At 30.5% G+C, this 18,896-nt stretch overlaps 1 protein-coding gene across 4 annotated transcripts in view; it reads left to right on the top strand.

The window, feature by feature from the left end:
• spoon (A-kinase anchor protein spoonbill) overlaps positions 1 to 18,896 on the top strand; it is a 42,687-nt gene that overhangs the window by 21,429 nt on the left and 2,362 nt on the right. For 3 of the 4 annotated variants that reach the window (XM_076395596.1, XM_076395599.1, XM_076395597.1), the window contains exons 2-10: positions 11,477 to 11,733; positions 12,477 to 12,647; positions 12,840 to 13,184; positions 15,620 to 15,814; positions 15,979 to 16,239; positions 17,145 to 17,294; positions 17,353 to 17,530; positions 17,597 to 17,812; positions 18,022 to 18,164. In XM_076395596.1, the coding sequence (XP_076251711.1) occupies positions 11,524 to 11,733; positions 12,477 to 12,647; positions 12,840 to 13,184; positions 15,620 to 15,814; positions 15,979 to 16,239; positions 17,145 to 17,294; positions 17,353 to 17,530; positions 17,597 to 17,812; positions 18,022 to 18,164 (1,869 nt within the window). In that variant the 5' untranslated portion in view covers positions 11,477 to 11,523. Of the gene's footprint in view, positions 1 to 4,339; positions 4,465 to 11,476; positions 11,734 to 12,476; positions 12,648 to 12,839; positions 13,185 to 15,619; positions 15,815 to 15,978; positions 16,240 to 17,144; positions 17,295 to 17,352; positions 17,531 to 17,596; positions 17,813 to 18,021; positions 18,165 to 18,896 lie in introns of those variants that run through there. The other variant, XM_076395598.1, reaches the window with a different exon arrangement.

Genomic DNA, 18,896 nt, shown 5'->3' with positions numbered 1-18,896 from the left:
AACAAGTAAATAAAAGTGGCACCTATTCATACAACTTTTTTTGACATGGGAACTGAATTCAAAATATATTCATATAAAAAAGGATCCTATATTTTCTCTATGTTAATGTCATTATAAACTAAATTTTTGTTTCTTGAATCGATTTAACAAAACCTATATCTTAAGTTAGGCTTACACGTTTATCTAGATTTCAATGATAAAAAGAGGCGGATTTGTTTTGGTTGTCTGGTCTAGTCCAGTTAAGGTTAAGAACCGGACGTTTTTCTAGTTCATTCGTCGATATGCGTTCTCGAGAATGAATTAATCGATAAGAAAAGTAACGAGTTGCGAATTGGCAACCTTAGGGGACGATGGTGTAATAGCGACCAAGCGGGTACCGTTTAAAATCACAATATTTGGCTATGTACGTGTATGTTACGTAAGTTAAAATGTGTGGGCGTGGCTTGGGCAGTTACTTGGAAATGTCATTAAAAATCTACATTCAAGTTCTGTATAATGGTAATCAGTAAATGTAACCGTTTTGAGTTTAATACTATTGACCAGCAATCCACACGGATAGCAACAACTTTTACTTAGTTGTAACGGATGTAGAGTTCTCGATAGAATCGAATAACGAGGTTCGTTCGTTTGCAAACGTTTGCATCGGATTGATATTTCAATAATCAAATTATTTCTCCTTGTTAATTTAATTATGGCAACGATGCTAATTATTGTTGGTTTTGTAGAGTACTGTCAGTTTTTTTAATCTACGTTTCGTGGGAAATATTTTTACCACTTAAATTCCACATTTTACGATGGTTGTGCGATTACGTGTTCTTCGAATTACGCATTGGGCAAACCTATGTCATCGAACTCGAACCAATAAATATTAGCGATAAACATTCTTTGGTTTCACAATACACTCTGTTAATTTTTTATTGTTTATTTATCTTACATGCTAATTATATTCAAAACTGTTTTTAATACCTACAAAACAAGTAAATGTAATTATATTATTTGTTTTTTTTTTAATGGCAAATATTAAAGGTAAATATTGTAATTATCAAATAAAGTATTATTTAATCAATATCTTCTGTAGCAAAAGAAGTATTTAATCGACAGAACAAAAATGATTCTTCGGAACTTTTCGATTGCTTCCGAAGAATAATTTTTTTGTACCGCTTTTACCAGCTGCTATGTATTCAATCGTCAATTTAGGTATGTAATAGTGGATTCATGTTTCATCCATTGTCACATAAAGAGGTGAGACATTCATTTCGCCTGAATAACATTCTGAACAAAGGCAACATTTTCTTGAGTCAGATTCTCCATGACTCTTTCAAAGCCACTGTTTGGATTTAACTTGGAAAATTGTTCTATGTATTGCCTTGAAAATTATTTCAGTATAAACTGTTGTAAATTGGAAGAGAAATACATGAAATAAATCACATAGGCTTGTTACAATAGTGTTCTACTATCTACTTACAAAACCTTGTTTTTTAATTAATGATTAATTTAAATAGTTGGAAAATTAAAATTAAAGTTATCTATTTTATTATTGGTCTTTATATTTTCCATTAATTATTATTTAATAAGAGTTAATCCAAATATATATAAAAGAATTATAAATGTTCTTTTACGTACCATCATTGTACATATTGAATATGACTCGCTAAATACAAAATCGAAAATAGCGATGTTTGCTCATATCTCACTGACACCAAATCCATTGGAAATCTAGTAAGGTTAAGAACCGTAGTAGCAGTTCTATTCAACATAGCCTTTCGATACTAATTAATCATCAGTAAAAGTTACGAATTCGTAACTTGAGGCAGTGTGATGTAATAATGACCCACTGTACACCATTCGATATATCAACAATTGTAATATTAAGTTCTTCGTTACAGTTACGTCGAAATATCATAAAAAGTTTTGTTCGGGTTTTACGTGCATATAATAATTTAACTATAACCAGGCTTCGTACTACTTTTACTTAATACCGGTTATTGTTACTCGCAAACTATAATTGGGACTCACAACTTCAATTTTCCTGTTGCCTTCCTGTATCACTTTGAAATGGTCTAAGCCTAATGTTTACATAATACATTATATCCAGTGTTGGATTTTATTTATTGATATTATATCTGTATGAATGTCTTACCATAAAGTTTTTAAATGTGAGATGATTTTTTCTTTAATCAATTATTTTTATTCATAGTAGTAATTAATGTAGAATCAAATACATTCCACGAAATATTTTATTTTTTAAAATTTCCTCTACTACAGTTAATTCATTCACATTATCGGAAAAGTATATCTATCACACAAGTTAAATCAAACTCCATGCTGTTATTGTTCTGACTCACTAATTTAAATGTAAAGGTGGCGTTGCTACAATTTATTGTCTATAAATGATAGGAAATTTTTTTTGTATGCTTTTAATATAGAAAAAAACGTACGTTGTTTAAAGATGTCGAGGATTCTATTTAAGTTAATCGAGTTTCCAAATAAAGAATTACATTTAGAATTTGAGGTAACATTATGCAGTAAATATTTAATTTTCTATTTAAATTTATTCAGTTCGAGTTTGATGAGCCTTTTCTTCAGTTTTTTTTGTAATTCATGATGTGAAATCTAATGGACATTTCGTGAAACATTTGGTAGTATTTTTATATTCTCTAATATATACACTAACACGAATTCCACGAATGCCAAGATTGGTAAAACTTGTGAAAAACTCAAAACGATTTATTTATCCAAATTTATTTCAAAGTAATTGCTCTTAGATATAATGCATTTATACCAAATGTTCATCTTTCAATCTTGAACAGCGTTATCGATTTGACCGTGACTTGGGAGGATTTTTTTTAGTTTAAGAAATATCCAGAAAGTCTGACGGAGCTAAACCAGATGAATAGGACGATTGCAAAGTTATAAGTTGATTTTTTTTTATAAATACTTCCGAAAAACGTCCATACGAGAAGGTCCCTTATAATGATGAAAAACCGATAATTATCGAGATAGCTTAAGTGAAATAAATTCATAGACAACACCGATTTTACGTCTTATATTTTTATTCACAAGAGTATATAGACTCAATTCTTAATACAACTGCAAAGATGTTTGATCAAAGGCACCTAACATCCGTTGTCACGTATTTGTCAATTTTCTTTGGGTTCCTAATCACTTTATTTATGCTTCTATTTTTTAATGTTTGTTGTTTGGTATTTTGTATATGTTCCTGCCTTCTAATTGATAATGTATTTTTTTATCTTTATTTACTTATTTTTGCCATATAATGATGTTCAGCGTCCTATTTTAAAGTCTACACATTCACAGATCATTGATTTCTTATGATTCATTGGTTGTATGTATTTTTTCTTAATATATTTCATGAACGCAATCATTTATTTCTATTTACATATTCTTTATAATGAGGTTTGTTTTGCATCCCATTTTAATGTATACACCATGTTCACATATCATTAATGTCTATTAATATACCAGCAAAATACAGCTTCAGATGTCTTCATTTCAGTTCTGTCAATTTCTTGTTTATTTTTGGAAATTACTTGTTTTAATTCTTCGTGAAAATAAAAAAAATAAATAAATATCTGATTTTGACGTCGTCCAGGTATATACACTTTTTAGAAAACTTTGAATTATCATCAGATGAATAGTAGAACTAATTATGTAATGTTAATGCATTATCAATATTACTACTTCCAGTCTTAAGATCGTCACCAAAAACACTGTTTTAATTCTGACTTCATAGATTGCAGAGTAAATTTCATAATTTTCAATAGTAAAATATACCATGAACATCACTCGCAAATAGAGGAGATGAGATTCTCTTTCCATACAAATTAGCTTTTCTTTTTGTAGAAAATGTAGCATTCTTAAGTCTTCCATTTTTTAAATATTTTTAGAATGTAGTCTCAGCTTCTTTGAGAAGGTCTTACTATTTTTACAAAATCAATGTTAGTTCTTGTTTGAGAATATTGCTAATTTTATTTAAGAAAAAAGGTGTTACGATTATTTACCTCCATGATACAAGTATATATAATTGCATGATATGGGTACCACTTAACAGTATCGCATGATATTTACAATATGTTGTGCGAAACTGGACCGACCATAAGTATATAGTGTGTGCCAACTATTAAAGACGTCTGTACAAATACAGTTTATTAACCTGCATGATGATTAGTATCAAACTCACAAATATTGATTGTATTAATTAGATAATTCGTTAGTTGCATAGTTGGTCGTAGTTTATTTGTTTTTGTGGATAAATTACGCTAAATTGTGGTTAAATTTACACTGTTCTTCACAGATTTTCTGAACTATTTCACTTGAGGCGGGGTAAACGATACTTGAGTTGCCAAACACGAGGTCAGTCACCTATTGAAGTCGACGCAGAGTATCCTGAACACAGTATATAAAAGCAGACCAATTTAATTATTTTATCGAGGCATCTTATGAGTAGGTGATTTTTCAAATCTTATCTAAACTTTTTTCAGAGGAAACCTATAGAATAAAGGACGTATCAAGCTACTTGATATTAAATTTTTAATAAATCCAATATAACTTGCAGGTTTTTAAAATATCAATTTAAACAACCAATCGGATCATATTATTGATCAATGTGGACTTTACAATTAGGTCACTGTAACGGTCAACGTCATCTGTTTTATATGCGTTTGGTTCCAATCACTTCATTCTATTTTAAAAAGATTACTCAATATTAATTTATTACCGTAATAGTCATGTTTATTTTACTTAAAGAAAACAAACTTATGGTTATATTTGTTTGCGTATATATAATAGACAATATTTACATACTATAATACAAAGATAAGCATTTTAATTAAGCAATGGAATTGAATATATTTTGTTTGGTAGTTCTTATAATACATATAGGGGGTTATTGATCTTCAAATCTCAACAAATTTTAGTTTTGATAATGCATTTTATAATGGTCGCATACATTTCGCAACTATTTTATTTCGTTGCAATAATCTGATATTTAGTAAAATCCCGTAAATTAAAAACAGATTTACAATTCTTTATGATCGTCTATATAAATATCTATGGTAGCATTTTCTTTTATTGTGATTTAGGGAGAATCGGAAGGCAGAGGGAGGGGTAGATATATGTTATTATTACGTAATATATGTTAGATGCTTGCGTATATTTTAATCGGAGGATCTATTGCTGAAAATTAAAATTGAATAGTATCACAAAATGATACCAAAAGAGACCAAATTGACTGAAAATGTAATTTCGTTTTCTGCTTGCTGATCTTACTTAACATCTAGCAAAATTAACAAAGTGTGTTACAAGCCGCTAAAGTTGTTACTGCAGATGTACCACGAGTATTGAATAACAGACGGAAAGTCGTCATTCAGTTGATGATTTCTGCCAAAACTACATCGTTTTTTCATCGACGTTCAATATCACCGTATTCCGAGAAAGATGGGGAGTTGTAGAAAATGATGGAAAATATTTTTATTAATATATATTATACTAATGTTTCCCAACAAATGGTTTTTTAAAGTGAGAAAATTATTAGAATATATGCAAGCATCTAGTACAATTATGCATGCAAATCAAATGAGAACTAACTATTTTATTATATACTACTGTGATCAAGAAATAGAACTTTTTTGAGAAATAAAATCGCACAAGTTATTCATTCACGATTGTCTTCGAAACTCTAAAATTCATATTTAATCGTTTCTTCTAGTAGTCTGACGTAACTGAATCAGGCAGATGTAGTAAATGGGTAATGATTTTTGATAAGAGAAGTGCCAATATTGTGATAGTATCGTGAAGAAAACCCAAAAATTATCAATTAATATATCCTGCCTCTTAAGATGATTTCACACTTTTTCACACGTTTCACTATATTATGATCGCAGTAGTATATATTTATTTTATTATCAGGATTCAATAATGGAGTTAAAATAAATAATTATAAATTGTATTTAGTAGGTAGTTTAAATCCACTTTTTATTAATATTTTGACAGAACAGCAAATTTTTATTATATTTGTTCTTTCGTTGAACCAAAATAAAAAGAGCGGATATCCTCTTATCTGATAATCATTGGTATTCAATGGGGACTGAGTGTAATTTACTATTGAAAGTACGCATTTTAACAACACGCGAACCATATCAATTTTCGTTTCCTTCCCTCGTGATTTCGCATGCAAAATAATAGGAATAATTCAGAAATGATCGGTTTTTCTCTGCGTAACTCGTTAGTTTAACGAATTTTCGTTTTTGCCTCAACAATCGGAAATTTTTGAGCGTAACAAAGGTCAACGACGAGAAAAATAACGCAGAGCGTCGTGACACGGAATTTGTGAAACGCAATAGGTGAAAAATAGAAATTAATAAATTTAAGTTCTCCTTAAAGGTCGTCTTCGCATCCGATCTGACATATTTATTGGTTAGCGTATTTAAATTCGTGTATTCGGTGATTCGTTTTTAAGAAATTGGTGTTAGACAAATGTCAAAGTATACGAGGTCCGTATACTTTGATAATATATGTATAATAAAATAAAATAAAATATTTAATCTTATAAAGAACTAAAAGAATTAATAAAACATTTTACATGAGGTATCTTGAAAACCAGTTAGTTATTATTGATTTGCTTGTGACTGAAATCCTTAACTTGAAATCTATTTTCTCATTATTCTAAAAGTAAAAATAATGTCTTTAAAATCACTAGCTTAGGTTTTATCGAAATCTCAAGGATTTATTTTTATTTGGGGCACCATCACCACAGATCTTATCAATTACCTTTTTATTTCGATATTTAGTGCTTTTGTTATCTTATCGTAAAAATAACTTCGCATGTTCATATCAACAACAATGTTGATTGATCCTTTATTGTTTAAGATTATTTTAAGAGAACCGCAAATGAATTGACAGGAAATGATAGCAAATTGACTTGTGATGAGAATTAACGGCACGTTAGAGTGAATTGCTAAATAGTTTACTTAAATCAAGCCCATTAAGCTTTTAGTCCCAAGTACACCGAAATTGTCCGTCGCTATTAAATTATTCTGTTTTGTCCATTCTCCAATGGCTAAAAATTAGATTTATCATAAATATAGATCAAACATTAATAACATATATATTTAACTCATGAGTCTAAGAAAATATTTCAAAAACTCATCAAGAAATTTAGCGTGTGTTATTTTCTTATGTTAAGAGTACACATTAGTTCGTTTTATTCGTTTGTGTCCAAAAGTTATTTATAAATGAACGGATTAATCGAAGAACAGCAGTTAAATCAATAAATGATGATTATTCGACCCATAATTCGTAAAAATACACACTCTTTAATATTCAAACATTACGCCTTTTTCATGGGATAATTTTAACATAATTTATTAGTTGACTGTTTAGTTCAACAATGGAAATTATTTACTGATCTAATGCATATTTTACGTTTTTATTATAAATGTACATTTTAATGTTTGCAAATTTGCACTAATCTGGCGAAAATAAATTGAGTAAATAACATAAATATCAATTAGAATTTAACAGAATTTATGTTAGCTGATAATTAAATTTAGGATTCTAGCATCCGCATTTTTGTCTATCAATTCCTCATCGATATTGTTGTTCTTTAACATTCTGATGAACCAAGGCGGTATTCTACCGGGTAGTCTCCATATCTATATAATAACCACGCCAATTAAGTAATTGATTCTGTCACTTAACACAGTGTCACACTGACCAGTTTCAAAATAATAAAACTCCAGCAAAATTGCAATTCCATTAGTATATAAATTAATTAAAAAAATAAGTAAATAATCGTGCTTGAACTGACCACATCCGGGTTCAATTCGCGTTTATCCTTAATGCTGGCTTCAAAAGCAATATTTTTGCGTCTCTCTCCTTCATCGGTCTGTGCCTTTACCGTATTGTTAAGGTGCAGGTTGGAACCTGTTTTCTCGATTGAAAGTCGTCCAGTCATAAATGGCTTCGAAACATCGCACGCCTCTTTGACTGATGACATGAGTTGAGAGCTTCCCCATCGTTGATTTCTTAATACTGTACTATGCGTTGTTCCTCGTGAGAAAAAAATTCTATTTAATTTTTGAACCTTAACGCAGCACAAATTATTAATTTAATTAGAAAGAATACAGATTGGTTGGTTGAACGATTGAATGAAAATATTTTAAAAATTGTTATTTTCAAAGCTCATTATTTTACTTATCCCTATTTTTAGCATAGAGTAATAGAGAGAAAACTCAATACGGGTCTCCGGAGAAACGTTTCGCTACGTCCAATATTTAGATAGGGTTATAATCGGTCATTCAAGTAATTTGACAGGTCAATTTAAATCTCTACTGTAGGCTATAGGCGCCTGTAAAGAAAACATTTTGTTGTGAGGATATTTGATTAGTACTTGATAAAATTTGCTAGGCAGGTGGGGCACATCCCTGACATCACATTTCGATGAGCAATTAAATTACTTACTATGCAACGAAAAGGTTTAAAACATATGTTTTTAAAAATTATATATAAAATTACTGTGACGTTATTGACATGGCAGAATCTAGGAATAAAATTAAACAGATAGCGTAGGGACGTACACACAATATAATAAAACAATCTTGACAGAGTTTCTAAGAGTGGCATGAGATATTTGCCTTACCTCAATAAACTTTTTCTCATCTTGATTAACTATAACAAATTATCAACAAAAATTTAACTTCTAACTATATAATTGTTTAAGGCATGTGTATTTTTACCTCCAAATATATCCAAAACAAAAATACTCAAAACAGGCCCAACTCAACCAAGTGATTGCGTGGTACAAATTATGCCGATTCCAAATTAACCCGAACAAAATTCAGGCTATTCTGTTCCATCTCCGGGAGGAGTTCGATGCACCCCTTCAATTTGAAAAAGTCCCGATCCCCTGGCTCTAGAAGGCATCATATCACGGTCCCCAATTCGATCGCAAGTTGCAATGGTCAGCCCAAATTCAGCATGCTATTTGCAAATGCGATGGCGTGTACAGCTTACTATTCCCACTCCTCTACAGAAAAAGCAAACTTCCAATCCTCTAGAAAGCGACTCTGTATAAATTGCTGGTCCGTCCACTCTGCTTCTACGGAGCACACAGGTGTAGTACAGGTAACTCTGCGAGGGACAATTTGCAGTACTCCAAGAGTTCCAATCCAAAAAAGCCTGCGCGTTACTCAATGTGGTTCATGAGGAACGCGTACACCTATCTAGAATCAGGCATCCCGTCCGTGAAAAGCTTCAAGAAAATGTTCAGTGTGAGTTAAACCAAATACCAAATACAGTAATCCCAGGATCTATGTCGCCCTCGCAAAAGACCATTTGGTTCTAGCTGGTCATCCTAGAAAGAGAAAATAAACCTATGTCACAACATATTAATTTGGATACTTAACCAAAAATATATTTCTTTAAATAAGCAAATCCCTTTAATAAATTTGGTGCTACTTTAATAAGCATATTGCAATTTAACAGTATTCAAATGTTGATAAATTGACTTTGCAACACACATTTTCTTGTAGTCAACATTTATCACCATATTTTCAACATTGTCCCATTTGAATATATGACTCTGTAGTAGGGACATTGAGATATTGGACTTCGCGAAATATTTCCCTCAAATTACCTATAAAGTTAAAACTCTATTTTCCCTGTGATTTTTAGAACTGAAAAAAAAACACATCCTATTTAAAAATATTGAACAAAGTTCTAACACGGACGAACCCTTAATAAATGTTAAAAGGGAAAATAAAAGGCAAAAATAGACAATTATCCTCAGGTAAATCGGTTTAAAGTTTACTTACAAATTCAAAATTATTTTTCTGAATAATATAATTCACTTCTGATGTCAATTTAAAAGTTAATTATAAGTCTAGAAAGATAATGAATGAACTTGCTTGGAGTGACGAATTTAACAACGGATAATAGCAAACGCGTGTGCAACATTGAAACTTATGGTTTTAATAATTGTTTGCAATATAAAAATTGGGGGCAATTCAACATTACAACAAATTAAACTCCACTTTATTTCATAATGTGTAGCTTCAACCTGTAATTTTGTTAATTTGCTGTAACCTTAAATCAAAAATCACTTTCGGATGTGATTCTGAAGTTAATTATTGATTATTAATTTCCAAGATTTGTTTTTGATACCCGAAACGAATACGTCTGATAACAAATTGAATGTTTTGATTGAAATGCCTAAACGCTTTAAAAGACGGAACTAAATGTGTGAAAAGTTCACAAAGCTTAAGGCTTGTTCTTACAGCACCTCAAAGGTTGCAAAATATAATCCCACCTTATATGTACCTGATATCTGTACCCACAGTATCAGTTGTGTCATCTTTATCACCTGATATGTTCAAAACACTTGCTAGAAAGTTTATACACAAATTAGGTTTTTAAAAAGACTTGGTTGTATTGAAAACTACAATAAAAAAACATTTGCAAACGATTTAACGCCTATTAAAACTGCTCGTTTCTATTGTAAGGAAACCAAATAAAAATAAATCTTAGATGCTTTTTTAATAAAGAGGTACCTAAAGATGATTGGCTCTTGTTTAATTGTGATTCACTACCTGTTAGAAAGGCCAGTACTGTAAAAATATAATGCATTAAACATCGGCTCCCATTACACACAGTTCAAAAAATGCAGATGCCTCGGTCAATGACCTTCGCAGGATATCTGAAAGAATTGTATATTATACGAATTCAATTCGATTTAAAACTAATGCCAAAGCCTTATTTATTTCTTTTGTAATGCCCAGTAAGTACCATAACTAATGTCATTTATGACTAATTACATTCATTCTTCAGCTGGTACGCCTAGAGAAAATTTGAAAAATTATTTGAATAATACTCTTTTATTGTTTTTAATATACTCAAAATAATAAGATTGACAATTCATTGAATTATAGTCAACTAATTATATACAATAAAACAACTGACGTAAGTTACCAATATCTTTATTAGTTTTAACAGACTATGTAGCATAATCGTAATTAGCCTATATACAATTAAAATAGAGAATGTTGAAAAACATTAATAGTTTGAAATCTACCACAAAATAACGTAAAACGTGCCGAATAATACTTTACAGAAATATTAACAAAAACATGGTAATAATAGTTACAGCCATTACTGATTAGAATATGCATTAAATAAACGATTTTTACAATGATTATTAAAAGCAACTATAAAAATTCATTTAACAGCATTCAAACTACTTTTCACGTTTGACGAAAAGACCATTGTTTTAAAATATACATATATTAATATAAATAATAGAATGAGTGATATTAAATTTGTTTTAATTATCTACGGAACTAATATTCATGGGTGTATATTTTGAAAATATGATTGCTTTTTTTGAACTCACTACATTATTGGCGACATTATTTAATTTTTCTATTTTTTATTTTATTTTATCAATTTTATTATGTTCCAGGACCATTTTGTATTATCTAGACTCAGCAAACGTGGATCAGTTAAAATATGGCTCCGTACGTACCAACCACTGTTATAAAATACAGTGTTCCAACCGTGATCATTCTTCTCAGCTATTTCTTGTTCAGAAGGAGGAAAACTGGAGTACGAAGTGACACCGGCGGTACAAAACCCATTGAAGAGTTTAACGCCAGAAAAGAATTAGCGGACTTGGAAACTGTTGATTGTCCCGATTCAGTGATATCTACACCAGAAAAGGTGTGTATTAATCAAAAAAACTTTATCTCTAGGTACTTTTTTTACTTTAAATGCTTTTTTCGATCACATTTTAATTTTATTACCATTTTAAAATATCTATATTATTAATTTTAGTATAACCTTATAGAATTGTAAGAAATAAATAAATTTGTATTTATTTAATTATCAAAATTTTGATTACATATTTTAATCTTATAATTACCATTTTAGAAATATTCATATAAACATAACCTATAAAATTATATATAAAACAGATAAACTCTATCTAGATAGCTATAAAAAAGTTTGTCTCTATGAGCTGTTTCCATTGGTTTAAATATTCCTGTTATCATGGTAATATTTTAAGCTGTCATAATAACTTGCCATTTATAAAATATTTGTTCCGTTAAAACGTTTTAACTATTTATGGTAAAAAATTTTGCACTAATACAATTTTACTAAGATGCCAATATTAAAAGTAAGCCACAAGTTTTATTCTCACTTTCTTATAAATTTACATTCAAAATGCCTTCAGTGTTTTTTATGCAAATAATCGATGTAATCGATGTTTTGTGCATAAATACTGATAGATTATATTCCGGTTTATCCTCCAGTTAATATAATTTATTTGATTATCTGGGTCGGAAACGCCGGAAACAGTAGATTAAATTCGGAAAAATTGAAATGTATACAAAATATTTTAATGTGGTGTTAACAACCAAATATTTTGTTTGTAGTTAATTTAAGAGTATATTTAATTCTAGGTCCAGCGAGCGCAGAGTACGCCTATTCCCACGCCAGCAAGAAAAATTAACCGATCGCTGAGTGGTGTTGAAACTGCCCCTATTGATATAATTTATCCTCCAGAACTAAGGTCTGTCAAATCTACACCTGTTGTTATTCCAGACGAAGAATTGGATCAAGAAATTGAAAAGGTATGATTTTATGGGAAAAATAAATTTTATTTCTAAATTGAGACAACAAATTTTCAGAAATTTGTACACATTATCAATTCTATGTATAATATTGTTTTTTTAAAATTTGTTTTGAATTTATAATTATTGTATATTTACGTAATTTGTAAAAACATTTCCCTTTTTCTTATTTTAAGTATAACAAATTTTTAGATAAAGTCAATGCGAAGCCAATACCATTCTCCAAGTTCCATATCGGCACGTTTATCCACCACAGCGCCTTCAAAAACCGAAAAAGATAATACTGAAGCCAAGTCAAACCCAGAAACTGGCCATAACGGCAGTAGCATTACAGTAAAGGAGACTTTTAATCACAGTATTATAAATAGCGGTCCAATAAAGAAAAATAAAAAAATGGTACAAAAAGACGCTCCTTCAGTTGCCAAAACAAACAAGAAAAATAAATCCAAAAATAAAGAAAAGAAACAGCAGAAAGTAAATCTCGAGAAGTCCCAAAATGAAGTGGCTGCTGTAGAGCAAAAAATGACAACTTTAAAGGTAGATATATTAAATATGATATATATTTTTGTTATCCATTCTATAATCTGAAATGAAGTTAGAAAAATTTAGAATTTATAGCTTTTGATCTGTAAGTTTAGGTTTTGTTAATTTTTGTACACATTGTTGAGCAAAATTATTGTATGTTTTTCTAAATACTATGTTAAAATTGGCTGTAATATTTCAATTATTCATTACTAATTGTAGTTTATAATTTGTATGTTCCTACAAAGCACCTGAGATTTTCCATGTATGGTTTGATCCACTTGTGTTCCAGTGTAACCTGAGTATTAGATCTTATTGCTAACTTGAAAATTATTTTTACATATCTTTTCATCAAGATCATTGCTGCGAAATGAGAAATAAGATATATTTTTCAAATCAGTTAACACAGTTCTAATCTGGGAAAAATGCTGATAAAATAGCAATCCCCTGTATTTTCTCCAGTCAATTGTAGAATTAATTTTCGGTGTTTGAACATATGCTATATTGTCTAATTATTATTTTTTACCATTTTTTAAGGTCTATCGAATTTTTAACCAACTTCCAAAAAGGAGGACGTTCTATGTTCGGATGCATTTTTAAAAAATGTCTATTCGCCGATTTTTCCGTCTTTTTAAGCACTAACTGTAGCATATAAGACCTAGAAATATTGTTTATATTGTACTACTGTTTCTATTGTGTAATGGTTAAAGCCTTTAGCTTCCAAAGGGAGGTCGTGGGTTCGATTCCCAGCACGCAGAACAATTTTTTGCTGTTGTAGCTTAGCTAGAACATTTTTCTTTCTATTTTTCCTCATACTGGTTTCACCTTTACTTGGCCTACTCATTGTAATATTGAATATATATTTTTTTATAACCTCTTTATTAGATACGCTTATTACAATGTTAATTTACAATTAATTTATTACTACTTTTCCTATGTACTTGGATTAATTAACAAGCAAGACGAGTGCGAGAAAATACATCAGTATGTATTCCTCAATTATAAAATTATAATTATTTATTAATTATTAACTTATAGCTATAGTTTACACTAAATGTTCACACAAGTTCGTATAGTTTTGTTCGTTTCAATCTCCTAACATCCTGCGCGCTGTCCAGCAGTTGTATTGTTTCCACTTTAGTATGATTTAGTAATCTTCTTCCGTGTTTCAAGGCGAAATCTTGGATAACTTCGCAAATCCATTTGATATCCAGGTCATCGTGCAGTTCTTCATTGGTTACATAGCGATAGGCATTGGTAATCAATCGAAGAACCTTGTTTTGACAGCGTTGTATGACTAGTTGATTTGAATTTTTAGTGCAACCCCATATTTGCACCCCATAGGTCCAAATTGGCTTTATAATTGTATTATAATTCAACCTCTTTGATTTTAGATCAAGTTGAGAGTATCTCCCGACTAACCAGTATAGTTGTTTTATTTTGGTTCTAATGTGTTTTGCTTTTTGTCTAACGTGATGCTTCCAATTTAATCTGCTGTCAAGATGGATTGCCAGGTATTTAGCTGATTCTGCTTGAGGAATTGGACATTCATTGAGTGATATAATTAAGTTTGTATTATTTCGTCTCAATGCAAAATTAACGTGGAAAGATTTGGAGCTATTAAGTTGAATTTTCCAATCTTTCGTCCGTTTGTAGATTTTATTGACTGCCACTTGCACTTTTTCTATTGCCCTAGGCAGAGATATATCTTTTGCCATAACAATTGTGTCGTCATCAAAGGTTCCAAGAAGTGGTTCTTTTGTTGTTTGAATGTCAGCAGTGTAGAGCAGATACAGAAGAGTTCCTAAGACGCTACCTTGTGGAACTCCAGCCGAGATAACTTTAAATGTCGAGAACGCCGTTTCGTGCGATACTCTAAATTTTCTTCCGAATAAATATGGCTCCAGCAATTGACAATAGTTACGCGGTAACAATTGCTTATCTTGCAGATTAATCCCAAATGCCAAATCCGATCAAAAGCTTGTGAGACATCCAGGAATATTGCAGGGCAGTATTTCTTTTCCTCAAACGCTCTTTCAATAGTCGCAGTTACTCTGTGCACTTGATCGATTGTTGAATGGTGATTTCAAAAACCAAACTGGAAATTTGGTATTGTTACCAAATGTTTAACATATTGAATAAATAACTACGTAATTTATTGAGTAAATATCCAACACTAAAGAGAAAAATAAAATATTTTTAGCAAATAAATTGAACCGACTTCAGAAAATAAAGTTTGATTAAAAATTTAAGTTTGATTATTTTTTAATTTTTAGTGAATTCCTTATTTATTTTTTGAAGTCGGTTCAATTTTTTTTCTAGAAAATATTTTTATCAATTAATTTGATATATAATATATAGGAAAAACTAAATCAATCAATCTAAATATTTATGTCATCAATACTTGAATATTTATTATCATTAATTTTAAATTACTTCATTGTTTATAGATTACAGAAACTGAAATACCTCTAAAAGAAGAGGTTGCTGAAATAAAAATAAACAGCCAAGAGAAATCTGAGGAATTAAATGACCATCATAAAGTTAGTAGAAAGAGTTCTGGCAGAGATTCAGCCAATCACAGCCCCTCAGATGTAATGATGGGCAGTTCAAGCTTAAGTAGTATGTCAGATAATCATAGTGAGGTAATTATTTTTTTTAGTAACGAAACGAAAATATGTTATCTTATTGTGTTAGGTTTATAGATTTATCAGTTATTATCACTCATTTTCTGAGTTTATTTCGTAATCTAGCTCTTCATACTATTTTTGCGTTGTGTTTTCTAAAACCTAAATGCTAATATTTTTAGGGCTCGAGTGATAGTGGAAAAGGCGGTAGCGACGTAGCCACTCCACCGTCCTCCCGAACACCTCCACCGTCCTCCCGAACGCCTCCAGTTAACGTGGAAAATGAGGTGGATCCAAACATGCAAAAAAGTTATGAATTTATTATACCTCAAAGTCTGGTTGGCAAGTTAATCGGTCGACATGGAACTTTCATTCAAAGTATCAAGGATAAATGCAATACAAATGTTAGTCTTGGAAAACATCCTTCTGATAAAAGGTTCAAGGTAGGTGCTAATTTCTTGATGCTAATTTTATATAGGAGATAATAAAAAGATGACTGAGATAGTTGCATGTTCAAATGCTTTCAAAAGCGCGAGGTTAACGTTGGCAACTATTTAATTTAATTTAGTTACTAATGCGAGATAATGAATTACATAATTGACCAGATAATAAAACCATATTATCAAAGTTACATCAAGTAGTGCAAATTTACACTTGTTGCGTCAGGTCAAGTGTGCGGTATAATTGGAGATTAAAATCAATTCCTTGCATACACAAGAAAAAAACAAGTGCTAAAGAGCGAAGGAAAAAGTTATTGTTTGATGCGGATGTATTTTTCAAAACAACTTTGGCAAGATGATCACCATCAGCGGCGATTAACATATGACATATTTAAGGGTATGATCTCTTGCAGAGGTAACGTGAATTGGCCACCAAGATAATGCAATTGGACCTCGGTAATATAAAGTATACCTTGCGAGCGCTTTTGAAATCTTAAGTGTACGCCAACAAGTAGCAATCCCATGTGTTTAGTCAGTATAATTGGCGTAACTCGGGCCATCTCTTAAATTACTTCGCAGCAGAGTTATTGAAAGTCTTACATACATCAACGAAGATTTAAACGTTATTATATTCCATATATAATGAAATCAAACAAGAAAAAGATTCGGTTAATACCTCGCCAATGATTATGTTAGGTGGTTTCCTGGGAATGTCTTTAAATTCAATCACTAATCACTCGCCAGAAGGTTCCTTGGCTACATTAAGCAGGTGACCAAAAAAAGATGTTAAGGCAACTAAAATGATGTACCTACTTTAATATATACTCCACTAATAAGACACCGGATATTTTAAACATTCTAAATTTTGCTTTTATTTTTATTTCTTATAGTTGTTTACACTTTTTCAGATATGTTGCATTGAAGGAAATCAAACTGAAATAGATAAGGCGTTGAAGATGATCCGTAACAAATTTCCCGTTAAGAAATACTCAGAACTGACCCTAGAGCAAGTAAAAACAGTTGTACCTACAGTGTCCCTCACAAGACATTCTCTTTTTGTATGTATCATTTTAAATTAAGGTTACTTATTCTGTTATACTATTTTTTTGCCATTAGTTAAAACTAGTTGAGGCCATCAACAATGACACAGTATTAAGCCATATGGATGCACCAAATCATTTGTTTATGCATCTACCAACTCATCCATCTTTTCCTGCCACAGCTATGTTGACTAATCACATGAATTCATGGTACAACATGTCAGATTCTCCGCTATTACCTTCGCCTATTGCAGGTAATTTTTTTTTATTATGAAAGACTATTAGTAGTGATCTTTATTTTAATGAATATATGTTTTTAGAAAACACTATATGTGTTGCTTATACAGAAGATGGATGGTACAGAGCAATGGTCCTCTCTTCGGATGATGAAACAGACACCTCATATATTCAATTTCTAGATGATGGGGGCTACGCCTATATAGAAAATGATAAATTAAGGCAAATTAGACAAGACTATTTACTCTTACCTTTCCAAGCAGCAGAATGTTATCTAAGTAATATTAAATCAAAGAATGGTATGTAGGGTTGACTTTTTTTAAGCATTCATTTTAAAATTGATTGAAAGATTATAAAATGCACTATGTGCCAAAAACAAATTTAATATTGGTTATGGTGTATCTGTATTTTTTATTAGTTTCTAACTGTTCCTAAGCATTTATAATTATATTTGTTTAGATTCTATAAAATTGGAAATTATAAATTTTAATATTATTGTGTTTTACAGAGGACGATTCATGGCCAGAAGAAGCTTACACTTTAGTAAATAACATTGCCAAAGGTTCTATAATTTACACACAGATTATAAGTTATTGTCCTGATGGAATAACCCCTTTAGTTTATTGTTATGTGATAAAAGGAGGACATGATGTAAGTATCTTTATTGTCATAACAATATAACACAAATTAGAGCAACAAAATATTGAATGATGATGCATTTTACTGCATAAAAATATTGAATACATTTTCTAACATATAGTGTATCCAGTAAAACAGTGAATATACGTCATCTAAATTTATGACGTCGAAATGTTACTGGATTTAACTTACTCCTTTCCTTTTTTGCAGTGATTCCTTGCCAAGTAACTTTTGCATTGTTTGTGTTTTTCCTTAGTTTTTGTTTTGTTACTTGTGTACATTTTTCTTTACACAAGATTTAATCACTACAGGTTTCTTAATGCATTTGCCATATCTACAAAATGTTGCTATTAATTTTCTTCTCATACATAATACTCATGTGTATTTTGAACAGCTTCACATATATATGCACACACATTTTTTACACTCTACAATGTGATTTCTACAGTTATACTTTATTAATTTTATATTCACCTTTAGTTGTTTCCACTCTCGTCACCCTGTCTTGGTAGTTGTCTACATTGAATCATAATCCCACGTCCAAAAATTTCATTCAGTCACTGTTAATTTCCAATCTAACAGTAATTCATAATTCCATCATTCTTCACTTTCAAGTCAATTGAAAGGTGTTATTCTAGACAATTCTTTCCACATCTCCAAAGAATTCTTATTTATATATCCTTCCTGACCTGTATACCTATTGCAGTAATTCTTTACTACGTCCCATAAAAATTCCATATGATT

This window comes from Rhynchophorus ferrugineus, unplaced genomic scaffold, assembly GCF_030347505.1.
Source record: "Rhynchophorus ferrugineus isolate W39M unplaced genomic scaffold, kcgeb_rfMv2 rfM2, whole genome shotgun sequence".
Lineage (NCBI taxonomy): Eukaryota > Metazoa > Arthropoda > Insecta > Coleoptera > Curculionidae > Rhynchophorus > Rhynchophorus ferrugineus.
The sequence above is the reverse complement of the archived record's forward strand: the minus strand, read 5'-3'. Positions and strand labels throughout refer to the sequence as shown.